Raw genomic sequence first — 17,790 nt, 5'->3', positions numbered from 1 at the left:
CTTCCAATGACTAGGGAATAAGGAGCAATGACACAAAAAGGACAGGACAATGGTTACAGATGAAAGCCAAAAGCAGAGAAGGCATCTGAAACCAGGACTGGCTAAAGACTGAATACATAAGTTGATGAAAATGGTGAGTAAGGTCTATGTCCGAATGAAGAGTAATTTTGCTAAAATAAACCAGCTAGGGTCTGGTTAACAGGGCACAGAGGATGAGAAGCAGCTGGAAACAAAGGACAAGAGCTGGATGGAGAGAAACCCTGAAAGTGGACAGAACCCAAGTGACTCGAGGAGGGAGCAGTCTGTGCCTAGGAGAAGTTGGTGCTGAAGCAAAGACAAGATGTGGCCAGGCGTGGTGGCACATGCCTGTGATCCCAGCTACTCGGGAGGCTAAGGCAGGAGAATCGCTTGAACCTGGGAGGTAGAGGTTGCAGTCACACGACTGCACTCCGGCCTGGGCAAGAGTGAGACCCTGTTTTACAAAAAAAAAAAAAGAGGCCGGGCGCGGTGGCTCAAGCCTGTAATCCCAGCACTTTGGGAGGCCGAGACGGGCGGATCACGAGGTCAGGAGATCGAGACCATCCTGGCTAACACGGTGAAACCCCGTCTCTACTAAAAAATACAAAAAACTAGCCGGGCGAGGTGGCGGGCGCCTGTAGTCCCAGCTACTCAGGAGGCTGAGACAGGAGAATGGCCCGAACCCGGGAGGCGGAGCTTGCAGTGAGCTGAGATCCGGCCACTGCACTCCAGCCTGGGCGACAGAGCGAGACTCCGTCTCAAAAAAAAAAAAAAAAAAAAAAGCAAAGACGAGATGGCTCAGAAGATGGGAGGAGGATGGATTCAGTCAGGCTGCTTGGGTTCAAATCCCAGCTCTGTTATTCCATAGCTTTGTGACGTGGGACAAATCAACTAAACCTCTCGAGGCCTCAGCTTAATTTTTTTTTTTTTTTTTTTTTTTTGAGACGGAGTCTTGCTCTGTCGCCCAGGCGGGAGTGCGGTGGCACAATCTCCACTCACTGCAACCTCCATCTCCTAGACTCAAGTGATTCTCCTGCCTCAGACTCCCAAGGAGCTGGACTACAGGCCCCTGCCACCACACCCAGCTAATTTTTTTTGTATTTTTAGTAGAGATGATGGGGTTTCACCATGTTGGCCAGGCTGGTCTCAAACTCCTGACCGCAGGTGATCTGCCCGCCTTGGCTTCCCAAAGTGCTGGGATTACAGGCGTGAGCCACAGGCCCAGCCCTGAGCTTAATTTCTAACAGAAGGATAACAGTAACAGCTATTCCACTGAGCTACTGCAAGGATTACCTGTTGGCACATCCAGGTGTACTGTACACAATTCTAGTGTTCCCATTTCTTTCCTGAGCAGTTTTTTTTGTTTGTTTGTTTTGTTTTGTTTTTTGAAATGGAGTCTCACTCTGTTGCCCAGGCCTGAGTGCAGTGGCACAATCTCGGTTCATTGCAACCACCGCCTCCCAGGTTCAAGCGATTCTCCTGTCTTAGCCTCCTAAGTAGCTGCGATTACAGGCATGTACCACCACACCTGGATAATTTTTGTATATTTTTAGTAGAGACGGGGTTTCACCATGTTGACCAGGCTGGTCTCAAACTCCTGACCTCAGATGATCCACCCACCTCAGCCTCCCAAGGTGCTGGAATTACAAGCATCAGTCACCGCCCCAGACTTTTCTGAGAAGTTTTAAATTTCATTTTTAATTTTTTGTTATGGAGACAGAGTCTGACTCTGGCTCCCAGGCTGGACTGCAGTGGCACCATCACAGCTTACTGCAGCCTCGAACTCCTGGGCTCAAGCAATCTCCCACCTCAACCTCTGGTATAGCCAGGACACAGGTGTGTGCCACCATACCTGGCTTTTTTTTTTTTTTCCCTGAGATAGAGTTTTGCTCTTGTCACCCAGGCTGGAGTGCAGTGGTGCAATCTCGGCTCACGGCAACCTCCACCTCTCAGGTTCAATCAATTCTCCTGCCTCAGCTTCCTAAGTAGCTACTAGGATTACAGGCATCCACCACCATGCCCGGCTAATTTTTTGTATTTTTAGTGGAGATGGGGTTTTGCCATGTTGGTCAGGCTGGTCTCAAATTCCTGACCTCAGGTGATCCACCCGCCTTGGCCTCCCAAAGTGCTGGAATTACAGGCATGAGCCACCGTGCATGGCCAATTTTTGTATTTTTTGTAGAGGCGAGTTTTCGTCACGTTGCCCAGGCTGGTCTCAAACTCCTGGGCTCAAGAGATCCACCTGCTTCAGCCTCCCAAAATGCTGGGATTACAGGCATGAAGCTACTTTCTTTTATACCAAAAATAAGATCACTAACACCTTTGTTTAGCTTTCATTGAACATGGTTGAGAATTCCAAATTTTTCATTTGCTGCCCACATTGGCAGAGAGGAAAATTTGCAGAGGACGACTATTATCAGTCAATTCAGAAGATGACACAGAAAGACAGCTACACTCTCCAATGAGAATGATGAAACTGAAAGTGTAACAGAGCTTCTAGAATGAGTTTCAAATGATAACATCCTAGATGAATTTTCTTAAACTCAAGAATCAATGATGAAAAATGTATTTCTAATTTCAAAATGGAAAACGGCATTCTTATCTTGTGAGTCATTCAACAGGAAGGACTTCATCACACAGTATTTTGCAACAAGAAGAAGATAGTAAGAGATTCTGGACCATCACATTTTGCTAGAAGGATTTTCTAAAAGCATTGTGTGACACTATTCTTTTCTTTTTTGAGACAGAGTCTTGCTCGTTGCCCAGGCTGGAGTGCAGTGCCGTGGTCTTGGCTCACTGCCACCTTTGCCTCCCGGGTTCAAATGAGTCTCCTGCCTCAGCCTCTTGAGTAGCTGGGATTATAGGCGCGCACCACCATGCCCAGCTAATTTTTTGTATTTTTAGTAGAGACAGGGTTTCATCATCTTGGCCAGGCTGGTCTCCAACTCCTGACCTCAGGTGATCCACCCACCTTGGCCTCCCAAAGTGGAGGGATTACAATTGTGAGCACCCAGCCAACAGTATTCTTGTATCTTTTTTTCTTTTTTTTTTTTTTTCCTGAGATGGAGTCTCACTCTGCTGCTAGGCTGGAGTGCAGTGCCGCAGCCTTGGCTCACTGCAATCTCCGCCTCCCTGGTTCAAGCAATTCTCCTGCCTCGGCCTCCCGAGTAGCTGGGACTACAGGTGCACGCCACCACACCCTGCTAATTTTTGTATTTTTAGCAGAGACAGGGTTTCACCATGTTGGCCAGGATGGTCTCGATCTCCTGACCTTGTGATCTGCCTGCCTTAGCCTCCCAAAGTTCTAGGATTACAGGCATGAGCCGCTGCACCTAGCCGTTTTTTTTGTTTGTTTTTTTGAGACAGCGTTTCATTCTGTCACCCACGTTGGAGTGCTCTGGCACAATCTCAGCTTATTGCAACCTCCACTTCCCGAGTTCAAGCAATTCTCGTGCCTCAGCCTCCCGAGTAAGTGGGATTACAGGCTCATGCCACCACACCCAGCTAATTTTTGTACTTTTAGTAGAGACAGGGTTTCACTCTGTTGTCCAGGTTGGTCTCAAACTCCTGACTTCAAGTGATCTGCCTGCGTCAGCCTCCCAAATTGCTGGGATTACAGGCGTGTGCCACTGTGCCCAGCCTCTTTCCTCTTTTATGATGTTCACACATAAAAATGTACTTGATATATTAAAGTTTCTAAAAAGTTGTTTTTCACTATCCTTTGATTCTTCTGTCAACTATGCATAAAATGACTCTTAAAATAGAAAAAAATGGCCGGGCGCGGTGGTTCACGCCTGTAATCCCAGCACTTTGGGAGGCTGAGGTGGGCAGATCACGAGGTCAGGAGATCGAGACCATCCTGGCTAACATGGTGAAACCTGTCTCTACTAAAAATACAGAAAATTAACTGGGCGTGGTGGTGGGCGCCTATAGTCCCAGCTACTCGGGAGGCTGAGGCAGGAGAATGGCGTGAACCCGGGAGGCGGAGCTTGCAGTGAGCCGAGATCGTGCCATTGCACTCCAGCCTGGGCGACAGAGCAAGACTCTGTCTCAGGAAAAATAAAATAAAATAAAATAAATAAAATAGAAAAAAACAGAAAAAAAAATTAGAAGGATTCACTGGCCCCACAGGGTCAACCATGAGATCTATTTTTCCTGGTACACTGAGGGTTAAATGAGTGCTTTTAGGGAAAATGCTTAGAACAGTTCCTGCACAGAGCACATGCTATGGAAGCCACATCGCTGCTGCTGCTGCTGCTGTTCTTTTTATCACAGCGAAAGGAAAGCTGGAAATGATTAGGGCAGGGACACATGTCAAGGGAAAGACCTGACCAACAAACGGAGCCTAGAAGTCTGGAATTAAACCGAGAAAATACAGTCCCTTATCCACAGTCTCTTATTCACAATGCTGAAATCTGAAAGCTGAAATACCAAAGGTGTTCCTTTCCTTTCATTAAACTTAGGCGTTGAACTAATTTGACAGCAAAATTTGACCTGATGTGAAGGTATTTAAATCTTTATTTAATAAACTTAGTATAAAAATGCACACATTTCACTGCAGAAATATTAATGTGTGTGATTACAGGTACCAACTCAAACCCTGTTGCTAGTTTGATGTGTGGTATATAAGTCATATTATCCAAAAAAAATTAAAATAAAATAAATAAATCATATTACCTTACTAAATCTGCAAAATGCTGAATTCTAAAATATATCTGACACCAAGGGCTTCTGATTAGGGACTGAACACATCATAATATAATACTCAGCTGTTCCTTTTTTCTAACTTGATGTGTATCTAAGACTGGTTAATAAAACTGAGGAGGGGAGGAAAAAAGAGAGAATAAATGTTTTAAAGGTCACTGTGAAAAGCTACTTTAAGTTAGATTTCAAGGTGAGTGAATGAGCAGCGAGAAATGAATGCAATTAGGAACTGGGGAGCTTTTTTTTTTTTTAACATAAGCATTAAGACAAGAAAATCTGTGAGGGAGGCTGAGCACAGTGGCTCATACCTCTAATGTCAGCACTATGGGAAGACAAGGCAGGTGGATCACTTGAGGCCAGGAGTTCAAGACCAGCCTGGCCAACATGGTGAAACCCCATCTCTACTAAAAATACAAAAATTAGCCGGGCATGGTGGCAGGCACCTGTAGTCCCAGCTACTCGGGAGGCTGAGGTGAGGGTATCACTTGAACCTGGGAGGCAGAGGGTGTGGTGAACCAAGATCATACCACTGCTCTTCATCCTGGGCAAAAGGGCGAGACTCTATCTCAAAAATAAAAGAAAGACAATCTATGACAGAGAAGCAAAAATCTGTGATACTTTTGTAAAAGACCTGTAGATCTTTTAACAGTCCCTGTACCCAGAGCTGTCATCATTTGCACTGTAGCTTTTTAATGAAACTGGTGTAATTCCTAGACATCCTAGGGATGGCTTTCATGGAACACCAGGGACTCAACTCCAGGTCCCTGGCCTTTCTCTGCTTCTAGACCCTGCAGGCTGTAGAGGGGCTGCTCAGCCTAGAGTCCCTCTCCTGCAGATGGTGCCTGCCACATGGCCAAGACACCCATTCTCAAGCTCTATCTGTTCCACTGCATCACTGAGCCTCACCATTTTCCTCCAGGAGATGAGGCTTCTGTGGCGCTTGCTCTGGCTGGGTGTCCACGGTCAGGGGCTGGAGACTGCAGGACTCCTGCACTGCTCCAGGTGGTGCCATCTTCTGAGGAAGCCCGTCAGGGCAGGCGACAATCTAACAACCACAACCACAACCGATCAGTACAGTTACAGAGAAGGCTATGAAAGAAATCAGCAGAGTCACAGTGGACTTTCATTCATTCCTTTGCCAAATATTTAATGTGCATCTACAATGAGCCAGGCACTGATTATGCAGTTATTTAATAAATATGGTTTACTTCTAGTTGGAGAAGACGTTCATCAAACACATCAAAACACAAAAAATACATAATTACGAACTGGGCTGTATGTTGGAAAGGAAAAGAAACTAATTCCATGAGACAGAACAGAGGAGACCTATTTTAGACTGGGAGGCCAGGGAAGGCTTTCCAGAGGAAGTGTCCCTTAAGTAAACACTTAAAGGTTGAGAAGGGCTGGGCTCCGTGGCTCACAACTATAATCCCAGCACTTTGGGAGGCCGAGGCGGGTGGATCATGAGGTCAGGAGGTCAAGACCATCCTGGCTAACACAGTGAAACCCCATCTCTACTAAAAAAAAAATACAAAAAAATTAGCTGGGTGTGGTGGCGGGCTCCTGTAGTCCCAGCTACTCAGGAGGCTGAGGCAAGAGAATGGCGTGAACCCGGGAGGCGGAGCTTGCAGTGAGCCGAGATCAGGCCACTGCGCTCCAGACTGGGTGACAAGAGCAAGACTCCATCTCAAAAAAAAAAAGGATGAGAAGAAGCCAGCCAGGAAAAACGCAGAAGTGACCCAGGCAGACAGAACACTCAAAAACTCTCTCAGGGCCAGGTAGGGGTAGCTCATGCCTGTAATCTCAACACTTTGGGAGGCTGAAGTGGATCACTTGAGCCCAGGAGTTCAAGACAAGCCTGGGAAACCCAGTGAGATCCTGTCTCTCCAAAAAATTAAAAATTAGCCAGGCATGGTGGCATGTCCCTGTGGTCCCAGCTACTCAGGAGGCTGAGGTGGGAAGATCACTTGAGCCTAGGACGTCAAGGCTGCAGTGAGCTATGATCACACCATTGCACTCTAGCCTTGGTGACAGAAAGAAAAGGAAAGAAAAGAAAAGAGAAAAAGAAAAAGGAAGGAAGGAAGGGAGGGAGGGAGGGAAGGAAGGAAAATTAGGCAGAAAGAGGATGTCTGGTACAGTCAGGAACCATAAGAAGGCCAGTGTGTGAAGAGGAAATAGAGGTGAGAAAGGAGATTGGAATAGTCATCATAGCACTCAGGAAGTCACACTGGACAGACCAACATCGAGACTGAGGCTACCTCACACCCTGCATACTACAGTCCTCCCCCTTTCTGTTTTTGGTTCTGGCTCAGCCCTAGGTATACACAATTACTCTGCCACAACCACTCTCTAGAACCTGCCAATTCTGGAAGGTACTAGTTCACTACTAACATATTGGAATGTAGTAAGTTCCTTTCCCGTTTTCTCCCTCCCTTAGGTTTCAAAGCACTTTTTTTCCGAACCCTCCTGGTACTGGTAAAATGTGGTGTAGGAGTTCCGTTAAGAGACAGCTGCAGGCCGGGCATGGTGGCTCATGCCTGTAATCCCAACACATTGGGAGGCAGAAGCAGGTGGATGACTTGAGTTCAGGAGTTTGAGACCAGCCTGGGCAACATGGCGAGACCATGCCTCTACTAAAAATACAAAAATGAGCCAGGTCTGGTGGCATACATCTATAGTCCCAGCTACTCAGGAGGCAGAAGTAGAAGGATCGCTTGGGCCTGGGAGGCAGAGGTTGCAGTGAGCTGAGATTGTACCAATGCACTCCAGCCTGGGTGACAGAGCAAGATTCTGTCTCAAAAATATAAATAAACAGGCCGGGAGCGGTGGCTCACACCTGCAATCCTAGCACTTTGGGAGGCCAAGGCGGGCAGATCACCTGAGGTAAAGAGTTCAAGACCAGCCTGACCAACATGGATAAACCCCATCTCTAACAAAAACACAAAGTTAGCCGGGTGTGGTGGCGCACGCCTGTAATCCCAGCTACTCAGTAGGCTGAGGCAGGAGAATTGCTTGAACCTGGCAGGCGGAGGTTGCAGTGAGCCAAGATTATGCCATTGCACTCCAGCCTGACAACAAGAGTGAAACTCCATCTCAAAAATAATAATAATAATAATTAAATTAATAAATAAAAATAAAAAATAAACAAAATCCATTAACCATAAAATAAAATACTTAACTAACTGTATAAAAATGTTAAAACCTTCAGGAGACTGAGGCAGGAGAATCAACCCAGGAGGCGGAGGTTGCAGTGAGCCAAGATCAGGCCACTGCACTCCAGCCTGGGTGACAGAGCAAGACGCCGTCTAAAAAAAAGAAAAAAATTTAAAACCTAGCTGGGCACAGTGGCTCACACCTGTAATCCCAGCACCTTGGGAGGGCAACGCAGGAGGATCCCTTGAGCCCGGGAGTTCCAGACCAGCCTAGGCAACTTGGCAAGACCTCATCTACAAAAAAAATTTTTTTTAGTTTAGCTGTATGTGGTGGCAAGTGCCTGTAGTCCTAGCTACTCAAGAGGATCACTTGAGGCCAGGAGTTCAAGACTGCAGTGAGCTATGATCGTGCCACTGTACTCCAGCCTGGATAATGGAGTGAGGCCCTATCTCTAAAGAAAGAAAACATTAAAAACAAAAATCTCCACAAGCAAAGACAAACAACAAACTGGAAAAATAACGCTTACAACTCATATGACAGACACAATGCTTATTGTTTCTAATAGGTAAAAAAAAAAGATAAGGAATATAAACAGATAATTCACCACAGAAAAGGGCATACAAATAATCCTTAAAAATATATGCTGTGGTCAAACAAAAGAAATTCCAATTGAAATTTCACAGAAATGGCCGGGCGTGGTGGCTCACACCTATAATCCCAGCACTTTGGGAGGCCAAAGTAGGTGGATCACCTGAGGTCGGGAGTTTGAGAACATCCTGGCCAACATGGTGAAACACCGTCTCTATTAAAAATACAAAAATTAAGCCAGTCATGGTGGCTCATGCCTGTAATCCTAGCACTTTGGGAGGCAAAGGCAGGAGGATCACCTGAGGTCAGGAGTTCAAGACCAGCCTGGCCAACATGGCGAAACCCCATCTCTACTAAAAATACAAAAATTAGTTGGGTGTGGTGGTGCATGTCTGTAATCCCAGTTATTCAGGCTCAGGCAGGAGAATCACTTGAACCCGGGAGGCAGAAGTTGCAGTGAGATGAGATTGCGCCACTGCACTCCAGCCTGGGAGACAGAGCGAGACTCCATCTCAAAAAAATAAAAATTAAAAAACTAAAAAAATTAGCCAGGCGGTAGTGGCGCATGCCTATAATCCCACCCACTTGGGAGGCTGAGGCAGGAGAATTGCATGAGCCTGGGAGGTGGAGGATGCAGTGAGCCGAGACTGCACCATTGCACTACAGTCTGGGCGACAGAGTAAGACCCTGTCTCAAAAAAAAAAAAAAAAAAAAGAAAAAGAAAAAAAAAATTTCACAGAAATAAAATATTGAATCTTTTTTTTTTTGAGACAGAGTCTCACTCTGTCGTCCAGGCTGGAGTGCAGTGGTGCAATCTCGGCTCACTGCAACCTCTGCCCCCCGGGTTCAAGTGATTCTCCTGCCTCAGCCTCCCGAGTAGCTGAGACTACAGGCACATGCCACCACACAGGGCTAATTTTTGTATTTTTAGTAGAGACGGGGTTTCACCATATTGGCCAGGATGGTCTCGATCTGATCTCGTGATCCACCTGCCTCAGCCTCCCAAAGTGCAGGGATTACAGGCGTGAGCCACTGTGCCCGGCCAATACTGCATCTTATGTACTGGCAATTATCACAAATTTTGGTAACATTGTGCTATCAGGTTATGGCCACAAAATTTCTCTCATACATTGTTGGTGGTAGTCTAAATTGTTATACCCTCTATGAGGGAACGAGCCTGTCAACAGCTATCAAAATTACAAATGTACTTTTTTTTTTGAGATGGAGTCTCGCTCTGTCGCCAGGCTGGAGTGCAGTGGCACAATCTTGGCTCGCTGCAACCTCCGACTCCCAGGTTCAAGCAATTCTCTTGCCTCAGCCTCCCAAGTGGCTGGGATTACGTGCCACCTCACCCAGCTAATTGTTGTATTTTTAGTAGAGACGGGGTTTCACCATGTTGGCCAGGATGGTCTCGATCTCCTGACCTCATGAACCGCCCACCACGACCTCCCAAAGTGCTGGGATTACAGGTGTGAGCCACCGTGCCCAGCCTACAAATGTACATCTAAGCCAACAATTTTGAGTTTCAAGCACTCCTTCTACAGTTAATTTTATACACATATATTTTTTCAATTTAAATTTTTTAACTTTTTACTTTTTTTTGAAATAGGGTATGCCTCTGTCACATAGGCTGGAATGCAGTGGCAAAATCACAGCTCACTGCAGCCTCAAACTCCCAGGCTCAAGGGATCCTGCTGCCTCGGCCTCCTGAGTAGCTGGAAGTATAAGTGCATGCCACCACACCCAGCTAACGTTTTGTTTGGTTTTTCTGGTAGAGATGGGGTCTCGCTACGTTACCCAGGCTAGTGTGGAACTCCTGGCTTTTTTTTTTTTTTTTTTTTTGAGACAGAGTCTTGCTCTGTGGCCCAGGCTGGAGTGCAGTGGTCGGATCTTGGCTCACTGCAAGCTCCGCCTCCCGGGTTTACGCCATTCTCCTGCCTCAGCCTCCCGAGTAGCTGGGACTACAGACGCCCGCCACCTCGCCCGCTAGTTTTTTGTATTTTTTAGTAGAGACGAGGTTTCACCAGGTTAGCCAGGATGGTCTCGATCTCCTGACCTCGTGATCCGCCCGTCTCGGCCTCCCAAAGTGCTGGGATTACAGGCTTGAGCCACCGCGCCCGGCCGGAACTCCTGGTTTTAAGTGATCCTCCCACCTCAGGTTCCCAAAGTGCTGGGATTACAGGTGTGAGCCACGGTGCCCAGCCCATATGTATAAATACACATACATATGTATATTACATACATACATATATATATTCATACATAGGTGAGATATTCATTGCAGCAAAGTTTGTTATAATACAAATTTATAAACAATCTCAAGGAACAATTTAAATGGAACAACTCAAACTCCTTCCATAGAAGTTAATACAATGCAATTTCAAAGAGCAAGATAGCTGTAATGGCAGTGGCATGGAAGAAACCAAGATATAAGAAAAAAGAGGCAGAAGTGTACAGTGACTTAAAAGACAATTGCGTTTTTCCAAAGTATGAGACATATATATATGCTTATACATACATAATATGGTACAGCTCTGTAAGAATACACAGATGAGAACTAGGCAGTTGAGAGAAATTGGGGATAGGAGGAAAACTTACTTTTCATTATAACCTTATGTACCTCTTTGAATTTTGTATCATGTCACTCAAAAAATAAACACAGTGGCCGGGCATGGTGGTTCACGCCTGTAATCCCAGCACTTTGGGAGGCCGAGGTGGGAGGATCACAAGGTCAGGAGATCGAGACCATCCTGGCTAAAACAGTGAAACCCCGTCTCTACTAAAAAATACAAAAATAAAAAATAAAAAATAAAATTAGCCAGGCGTGGTGGGGGGTCCAAGCAGTCCCAGCTACTCCGGAGGCTGAGGCGGGAGAATGGCGGGAACCCGGGAGGCGGAGCTTGCGGTGAGCCGAGATTGCGACACTGCACTCCAGCCTGCGTGACAGAGCGAGACTTCGTCTCAACAATCAATCAATCAATCAATCAATCCAGTAATTTAAAAAATAAACAAAATCGCAGATTGTCTTCTACAGGTTAACACAATGGATATTGCTTCTCTTTGCTGGAGTGGCAGGAAGTCACAGGGCACCTAATCCCAGGAGAACAAAAGAATATGAATGAAGCACCAGAGGACTAAGAATCTCACCCCTGCTCAGCAGATCGTTCACTCCTCTCCTTCACTGCTCGTATAGCTTCTCTTTGACTCACCTGCTGTCTGCGTTCCTCAAGTTCTCGCTGTATATTTTCTATCACGGCCACTGCCTCTTCTCCACTTTCAGGGTGATGTTCTCTCACCCAGGGCTGGAACTCTTCAGGCAGGATGGTCAGGAACTGCTCCAGCACCAGCAGCTCCAGGATCTGCTCCTTTGTGTGCAGCTCGGGCCTCAGCCACTCACAGCAGAGCACCCGGAGTTGGCTGAGAGCCTCCCGGGGTCCTGAAGCCTCATGGTACTGGAAGTGCCTGAAGCGCTGGTAAAAAGTCTCAAACGTTGGAGGGTTGTACTCCTGCATCCAGGTGCAGTCTTCTTCTTCCACCTTCACTATGAGAAGGTCTTCCTGCTCCTGGGAAGTCTCAGCTGGGGGGTCTAAGTCTATAACTTCCCGGGATTCGGTCATTATCATTCCAACTCAGAGGGAAGTCCCTTGAGGCTGGCTGTGTTACACTGAACCAATTGGTTTTCTACTCTTTAAGATCTTCTGAAGGACACTTTCAGTAGCATGCAACCTACTGACGTATTGGGAATCATTATTAGCAAAGACAGATGGCAAAGAGGTCATCTATACTAAAGATGACCACTCAACAAAGTAATTACTTAAAAATAAGGACTACAAGGTAGTCATCACTTCACCCACAAAATGATAAGTAATAAGGAATATCGCCAACATTTAAAAAGTGTATTAGAGAGCCATACAAATCTAACATCAGGCCCAACCTAAAACACAGTTTTAGAGTGAAGAACTTTACATTCCATATAAACAACGGGACAAGACTAGTCCAGACGCAGCCGCTCCTTCTCTCTACCATAAGACAAACTTAAGTCGGAATAGGGGTGAAAATCATTATAATGGTCAAAACTGAGCCTGTCCTCTAACCTACAAGAGCTTGACAGGCCAAGGGGAGACTCCATCGGTCCCAAAGAGAAGCAGCGTTTATAAGGTACACATCTGAACCTGGATTCCTCAGAATGGCCCCTGACCCAGAGATACAGAGACTGTGGCCCGGTCAAGGTTAGGGACAGGACCCCCGTCCAGTCACGAAGCCCCTGCCCTCTCCCCTCAAGGCCCCACTCTAGGGGAGCTCTCCTGGAACATCAAGCTCCCCGCAGCCGAGGCTGGGAAGATGCGGTTCTTCCCACGGAGAGAAACCGGAGCGACACTTCCCAATACTTCCTCGCCGGAAGTAACCAAGTCCAATCTTGCCCTGTCCAACGGGGTTAAACGGTTAGATCCCACCCCCCCGAAAGCACTTCCGCGTCCTCTCTAGGAATCCCGGAGGACCTCGCCTCGCAGGCGGGGCGGACCAATCGGCGGGGATATGGACGCGGGCCCCAAGTCCCAGCCCACCCTCAGTGACTCGCACGTCCCCAGGGCCCCCGAAGCCGCTCGCACAGCATCATCAAAGCGAGGAGGCAAACGGAGCCACCCTCTCCCCTGCTCCAACCCAAAGCCATTGAAACAGCCCAAGCTCCTCCCCTTTCAGGGTCGGGGGAGGGGCCTCCGGGGTTGGGCTGAGGTTGCTCGTGTCTGATTGGCCGGGGAGCTTGCGCCCTCCCCCACCCCCAACGCTCTGCGCCCGGATTCGAAGTAGGTCTGTACCTTGCTGAGAGCTCGCAAACCTCGCTTATGTTGAATTTGGGGCCCTTAGGTTTTCTTCACCCGCATCCTCGCTACTCTCACTACCCACTTTCCAAAGACACCCACCTCTTGACCACCGCAGTAGGCTCAGAAGGCCGATATCTTCAACGTCACACCCGGGAGTCGCGGGGACCATCGGCTCCCAGGACTACATCTCCCAGGAGGGGGCGCGCGGGACTCGCCGGTTGGCCAATGGGGGCGCGGCTCTCTTTGCAGCCTCGGTCTCGCAAGCCTATCAGAAGGTGGCAGAGCCAGGAGTCGTGTCCTCTGGAGCCCCGGCAAGAAGGCTGGGGGTGGGCGGAGGGAGCGGGGCATCCCTTTGAAGGAAGGGGCGTTGCTTACGCAGGGCTTCCCTGGCCAAGGGGTTCTCATCCTTAATGATAACCTCTTTTCAGCCAGACGCGGGGTCCCATGTTTGTAAGCCTAGCGAATGGACAGGCTAAGGAAGCAAGATAGCTTGAGCACAAGAGTTCGAGACCAGCCTGGGCAACATAGCGAGACCCCCGTCTATTTGTAATACCCTCCCTTGGACGGGCTCCGTGACTCACACCTGTAATGCCAGCTTTTTGGGAGGCCGAGGTGGGTGGATCACCTGAGGCCAGGAGTTCGAGACCAGCCTGGCCAACATGGTGAAACCCCCGTCTCTACTAAAAATACAATAACTTAGCTGGGCGTGGTGGCGCGAGCCTGTAATCCCAGCTACTTGAGAAGCTGAGGCAGGAGAATCACTTGAATCCTGGAGGTTGAGGTTGCAGTGAGCCGGGATCGTGCCATTGCACTCCAGCTTCCGCAACACAGTGAGACCCCATCTCTCAGTAATAATCTCTCCTGATTTTTTTTTTTTTTTTTCTGAGACAGAGTCTCGCTCTGTTGCCCAGTCTGGAGGGCAATGGCACGATCTCAGCTCACTGTAACGTCTGCTCCCAGGTTCTAGCAATTCTCTCCTGCCTCAGCCTCTCGAGTAGCTGGGATTACAGGCACGCTCACCACGCCCGGCTTATTTTGTATTTTTAGTAGAGACCGGGTTTCCCCATGTTGCCCAGGCTGGTCTCGAACTCTTGACCTCAGGTGATGCTCCTGCCTCGGCCTCCCATTGCTGGGATTACAGGCGGGAGCTACTGCGCCCGGCCAATCTCTCCTTTTCATATTTTCATATGGTGCCTTATAGTTCCCAAGCCCCACCCCAGTGCCCCGCACGGTTCACAAAGTTGATGGGAAGGCAGGAGAAGAGTTACTGTTGCCACTGTTTTACAGGCGCGAAGGAAGGAACTGCTGTGAAACTGCAGCATCTGCAAAGAGATGAGAAGATATTTAGAAGTTAAAGGTCTCTTTTCAGGGAACCTAAAATCTTGCATTGTAAGTAGCTTCCTATCTAGGACCGAACCCCAGGTGAATGTTTGCATTGCCTGTACTTTGTGTGTGAGTGAGGTGGTATAGGATTTTGCACCTATGGCTTAATTTCGTTGCCCTTATAAAGTTGTTTAATGTCTATGAAAGTTGCTCCAGATGGGCATGGTGCCTCACGCCTGTAATCCCAGCATTTTGGGAGGCCGAGGTGAGAGGATCACTTGAATCCAGGAGTTTAAGACCGGCCTGCCCTTTTTACCCTGTCTCTGCAAAAAATAAAATAAAATTAGCTAGGCGTGGTGGTGCATGCCTGTAGTCTCAACTACTCAGCAGGCTGAGACTGGAGGATCACTTGAGTTCAAGAGGTTGGGGCTGCAGTGAGTTACGATTGTGCCATTGCACTTCAGCACCTCAGTGACAGAGACAGCCCGTCTAAAAAAAAAAAAAAAAAAATTTAAGGTGGATATCCATTCTTTTCTAATATATTTACCTCCATTTGAATTATTTATTTATTTATTTTTATTTATTTATTTTGAGACGGAATCTCACTTTGTTGCCCAGGCTAGAGTGCAGTGGCGCGATCTCGGCTCGCTGCAACCTCCGCCTCCCAGGTTCAAGTGATTCTCCTGCCTCAGCCTCCCGAGTAGCTGGGATTACAGGCACGTGCCACCACACCTGGCTAATTTTTTGTGTTTTTTAGTAGAGACGGGGTTTCACCGTGTTAGCCAGGATGCTCTCGATCTCCTGACCTTGTGATCTACCTGCCTCGGCCTCCCAAAGTGCTGGGATTACAGGGGCGAGCCACCGCAACCGGCCTGAATTATTTATAAATACCTTTTGCATTTCAATAATTTATTTCTTAAATAGATAACAGATTTGCATGAGTCAAAATTCAGAAAGGCACATAGAGTCTTCCTCTCATTCTCTTTCTACATTCATTTTTCTCTCTAGAGATAGCCAAGATGACTAGTTTCTTTCTTTCTTTCTTTTTTTTTTTTTTTTTTTGAGATGGAGTTTTGCCCGTTGCCCAGGCTGGAGTCAATGGTGCAATCTTGGCTTACCGGAACCTCTGCCTCCCGGGTTCAAGCAAATTCTCCTGCCTCAGCCTCCCATGTAGCTGCGATTACAGGCATAAGCCACCATGCCCGGCTAATTTTGTATTTTTTAGTAGAGACGGGGTTTCTCCATGTTGGTCAGGCTGGTCTTGAACTCCCGACCTCAGGTGATCCACCCACCTTGGCCTCCCAAAGTGCTGGGATTACAGGTGTGAGCCACCACACCTGGCACCATAGGTGACATTTTTATGTCTAGTTATTAAACATGCCTGGATTGATAAATAGTGTTTGGTTTGTTTGGGCGTGGGGTGGAGACGGGGGGTTGCTTGAACCCAGGAGGCGGAGGTTGCAGTGAGCCGAGGTCTGGAGTTCAAGACCATCCTGGCTAACATGGTGAAACTGCATCTCTCCTAAAAATACAAAAAATTAGCCGGGTGTGGTGACACGCGCCTGTAATCCCAGCTACTCACGAAGCGTAATCCCAGCTACTCGCGAGGCTGAGGCAGGAGAATCGCTTGAACCTGAACGAGACTCCATCTCAAAAAAAAAAAATTTTAAATTTTGTATGGAGATGCAGTCTCACTATGTTGCTCAGGCTGGTCTGGAACTCCTGGGCTCAAGCGATCCTCTCATTTTATGCAAGTTGCAAGTCACCAGCAGCTTGACATCAACCAAGGCACTTTGTTTTAGAGATAGACTCTTGCTCTGTCACCCAGGCTGGAGTGCAGTGGTCGGATCATATCTCACTGCAGTCTTGACCTCCTGGGCTCAAAGGATCCTCTGACCTCAGCCTCCTAAGTGGTGTGTCAGGAGTTGGTTCCTTCCGGTGGGTTCTTGGTCTCCCTGACTTCAGGAATGCAGCTGCAGACCTTCGCAGTGAGTGTTACAGCTCTTAAAGATGGCAGGGACCCAAAGAGTAGCAGCAAGACTTACTGTGAAGAGCAAAAGAACAAACCTTCCACAGCATGGAATGGGACCCCAGCGGGTTGCCGCTGCTGGCTGGGGTGGCCAGCTTTTAATCCCTTATTTGTCCCCTCCATGTCCTAGTTCTGTCATATCAGAATGCCCTTTTCTCCATCTTCCCTGCGATTGGCTACTTTTAGTATCCTGCTGATTGGTCCATTTTACAGAGCGCTGATTGGTGCATTTTACAAACCTCTTGCTAGCTACAGAGCGCTGATTGGTGCATTTTTACAAACCTCTTGTAAGACAGAAAAGGCCAAGTCCCCACTCCACCCAGGAAGTCCAACTGGCTTCCCCTCTCACTAGGACTACAGATGCACTACACCCAGCTAATTTTTTATTTTTTTGTATAGATGGGGGTCTCCAATTCCCGACTTCAAGCGCTCTCTACCCCTTGGCCTCCCAAAATGCTGGGATTACAGGCATAAGCCACTGAGCCAGGCCAGGACACATCTTTGAGCATCAATTTCCTCATCTTTGTTAGGATCAAAGTCGTTAACATCTGATGTACATGGAAGCACTTAGTCTAAAAAAAAAAAAAACAAAAACACAAAAAAACTTTTTCTAACCGGGTGCAGTGGCTCACGCCTGTAATCCCAGCACTTTGGGAGGCCAGGGCAGGCGGATCACGAGGTGTGGAGATCGAGACCAGCCTGACCAACAGGGTGAAACGCCATCTCTACTAAAAATACCAAAATTAGCCAGGCATGGTGGCGCGCGCCTGTAGTCCAAGCTGCTGAGGAGGCTAAGACAGCTTAGCGACAGAGCGAGAGTCCGTCTCAAAAAAGAAAAAACAAAAAACTTTGTCCAAACTGGGCAATATAGTGAAACCCCGTCCCTACAAAAAAATTAATAAAGCTGGGCGTGTTCGCGCGCACCTGTAGTCCTAGATACTTGAGAGGCTGAAGCTGGAGAACTGCTTGAACCCGGGAGACAGAAGTTGCAGTGAGCCGAAATCGCGCCACTGCAGTCCAGCCTGGGCGACAGAGCCAGACTCTGTCTATTTAATCCTGAAAGTTCCCGCACTTGCCGGAGCTCGGGCCACCGGCTCGGACGCCTGTATTTCCCTGGGCTGCAGGAAACCGTCAAGACCCACTGCGTCGGGC

At 47.8% G+C, this 17,790-nt stretch overlaps 1 protein-coding gene across 41 annotated transcripts in view; it reads right to left on the bottom strand.

The window, feature by feature from the left end:
* ZKSCAN5 (zinc finger with KRAB and SCAN domains 5) overlaps nt 1–17,752 on the bottom strand; it is a 34,439-nt gene extending 16,687 nt beyond the window's left edge. For 11 of the 41 annotated variants that reach the window (XR_013415033.1, XR_013415028.1, XR_013415030.1 and 8 more), the window contains exons 1-2: nt 11,673–12,870; nt 5,629–5,767 (exon numbers count right to left, since the gene is read on the bottom strand). Coding sequence is in view for 21 of the 41 variants with exons in the window: in XM_015134387.3 (XP_014989873.3) it covers nt 5,629–5,767; nt 11,673–12,086 (553 nt within the window). In the remaining 20 variants the exon portion in view is untranslated. Of the gene's footprint in view, nt 1–5,628; nt 6,310–8,877; nt 9,185–11,061; nt 11,554–11,672; nt 12,871–13,385; nt 13,937–14,563; nt 14,609–16,506; nt 16,654–17,562 lie in introns of those variants that run through there. The other 30 variants (XR_013415034.1, XR_013415035.1, XR_013415036.1 and 27 more) reach the window with 23 other exon arrangements.
* Nucleotides 17,753–17,790: the final 38 nt, after the last annotated feature.

The sequence above is a fragment of the Macaca mulatta genome, chromosome 3, assembly GCF_049350105.2.
Source record: "Macaca mulatta isolate MMU2019108-1 chromosome 3, T2T-MMU8v2.0, whole genome shotgun sequence".
Taxonomy (NCBI): domain Eukaryota; kingdom Metazoa; phylum Chordata; class Mammalia; order Primates; family Cercopithecidae; genus Macaca; species Macaca mulatta.
The sequence above is the reverse complement of the archived record's forward strand: the minus strand, read 5'-3'. Positions and strand labels throughout refer to the sequence as shown.